At 34.4% G+C, this 2,338-nt stretch overlaps 1 protein-coding gene across 1 annotated transcript in view; it reads left to right on the top strand.

Moving 5' to 3' along the window:
- Window positions 1-2,338, top strand: part of CGRRF1 (cell growth regulator with ring finger domain 1) — a 34,540-nt gene that overhangs the window by 20,595 nt on the left and 11,607 nt on the right. Inside the window, exons 3-4 of the mRNA XM_011999699.1 lie at window positions 1,059-1,236; window positions 1,376-1,523. Of these exons, the coding sequence (XP_011855089.1) occupies window positions 1,059-1,236; window positions 1,376-1,523 (326 nt within the window). The remainder of the gene's footprint in view (window positions 1-1,058; window positions 1,237-1,375; window positions 1,524-2,338) is intronic.

Below are 2,338 nucleotides of genomic sequence, written 5' to 3'. Positions count from 1 at the left end.
TTTTTTTTTTTTTTTTTTTTTGAAGCAGGGTCTCACTCCGTCATCCAGGTGGGAGTGTAGTGGTGTGATCCTGGCTTACTGCAGCCGTGATCCTCCTACCTCAGCCTCCCAAGAAGCTAGGACCACAGGTGCATGCCACCATGCCCAGCTAATTTTTGTGTGTTTTGTAGAGACATGGTTTTGCCATGTTGGCCCAGGCTGGTCTCAAACTCCTGGCTCAAGCGATCCACCCATCTTGGCCTCCCAAAGTGCTGGAATTACTGGCATGAAACACCACACCCAGCCTGTTCTTTTTTAATGTAAACAAACACATATATGGGTATCCATTCTTGTGAGATAAACAGTAGCATATATATTTAATTTTCTCTACCTTGCTTTTTTTTCATTTACTAATATATTCTGAAGATCATTTCATAATAGTATGTGCAGATATTCTGATATGCCTCAGTTCTTTTTTTTTTTTTTTAAAGAGACAGAGTCTCACCCTGTCGCACAGGTTGTAGTGCAGTGGCACGATCTCGGCTCACTGCAACCTCTGCCTCCCTATTCACTTTTAATAGCTCCTTAGTACTTTATTGTAGAGTACTAAAAAAGCTGGAGGTAGACAGGAAAGGAAAAAACAGAAAATGCATATTTTAAAATGTTGTAAAAGAAAAAACAAGAAACACAAAATGATTATTTATTATTGTATTACCAGCAAAAATGTGAAAAGATGTATGTATAAGGCTATTCATTGTAGCACTATTAGTTGTCATAGCAAAATACTGGAATAAACCCAAATGTTCATCAATGAGGATTAAATGAAATTACAACCTGCTCCAATTACCTATGCAAAGTTCCTACCAATTAAAATTTTTGCTTAAGTATGATTAGAAATGGTCATGTATCAATGCTACTGAGACTCTCAGACATTTATAGGAGGCATACCCTTTAACAGGTTCTTTTAACTGCCATCATCCTGGCCAGCATCGAAAAGGAAGCTTTTGTTACTCACCCTGTATGATTGTATTAGAAGTTACATTAAATCACTTTCATTCTTTCTCCTTTGTATTTTACAGCTGGCATAACCTTGACAACAGATTGCCTTGAAGATAGTCTCCTTACATGCTACTGGGGGTGCAGTGTTCAAAAATTATATGACGCTCTGCAGAAGCATGTTTATTGCTTCAGAATAAGCACCCCCCAAGCATTAGAAGATGCTCTGTATAGTGAATATCTCTATCAGGAACAGTATTTGTATCCTTTTATCTGATATACCCATCAGCACTGAAACTTAGACTTCTTATGGATAAAGTGTTGCTAACTTACGGATCATTTTTGGTATATTTTTGTTCTTATGGTTATAGTGGCAATTTGCCTTTACATTTTCAAAAAGTATTAAAAAGGATAGCAAAGAAGAACTATATTGCCAGTTACCAAGAGATACTGAAATTGAAGACTTTGGCACAGTGCCCAGATCTCGCTATCCATTGGTAGCGCTATTGACCTTAGCTGATGAAGATGACCGGGAAATTTATGATATTGTAAGTAACTGAAAAATTTGGAAGCATTACCTTTAAGTGATTTGAATGGTGGTTCTTCATTATTTGATAAATAGAAAAGTTTTGTTTTAATTTCTGAGGATGTGCATTTGGCTTAGAAACTATATACCTATTTAGTTTTTATATGTGTAACAGTACCTTCAGAGTATGACTTTTTTTTTGCCTTATGGATCACAGTAATATGACTTTATTTGGAAAATAAAAGATATATAATGGTTGAATTAAGTTAATTTCATCATTAACACCTATTTGGTTGTATACACCTATTTGGTTTTTATATGTGTAACAGTACCTTCAGAGTATGACTCATTTTTTGTCTTATGGATCACAGTAATATGACTTTATTTGGAAAATAAAAGATATATAATGGTTGAATTAAGTTAATTTCATCATTCTGTATTCTGTCATATTTGCTGTGTAGAAGCAGTCTGTTGGGAAGCATGTTTATTCTGAACATGTTTAGCACTGAATAAATAAGCATAATAATGATCTAAAGTGCTCAATTTTAAGATAGTATCCACTGGTTTTTTTTTTTTTTTTTTTGCCTGCTTGCAGTCACCTTGTTTCCATCAAAGTCCCTGCTGCACGTATATCTTATATGTCTGGTGCCTGTATTTTCAGTAATTATAGTAATCTTCTTTTCTCATTATGTGCTAAGTATTTTTTCAGTCTGGTAGTTGATTCCTATTAGGAAGTTAAAAGTATCTTAGAGATCTAAGAGGACTGAAACTTCGACAATCATCCGAGTATAATAGAAACTTAGACATGAAATAAACTTTTTTTTTTTTTTTTTTTTT

Source organism: Mandrillus leucophaeus, unplaced genomic scaffold (assembly GCF_000951045.1).
Source record: "Mandrillus leucophaeus isolate KB7577 unplaced genomic scaffold, Mleu.le_1.0 Scaffold60, whole genome shotgun sequence".
In the NCBI taxonomy this organism is placed as follows: Eukaryota; Metazoa; Chordata; class Mammalia; order Primates; family Cercopithecidae; genus Mandrillus; species Mandrillus leucophaeus.
This window is presented reverse-complemented; position numbering and strand designations above follow the sequence as displayed.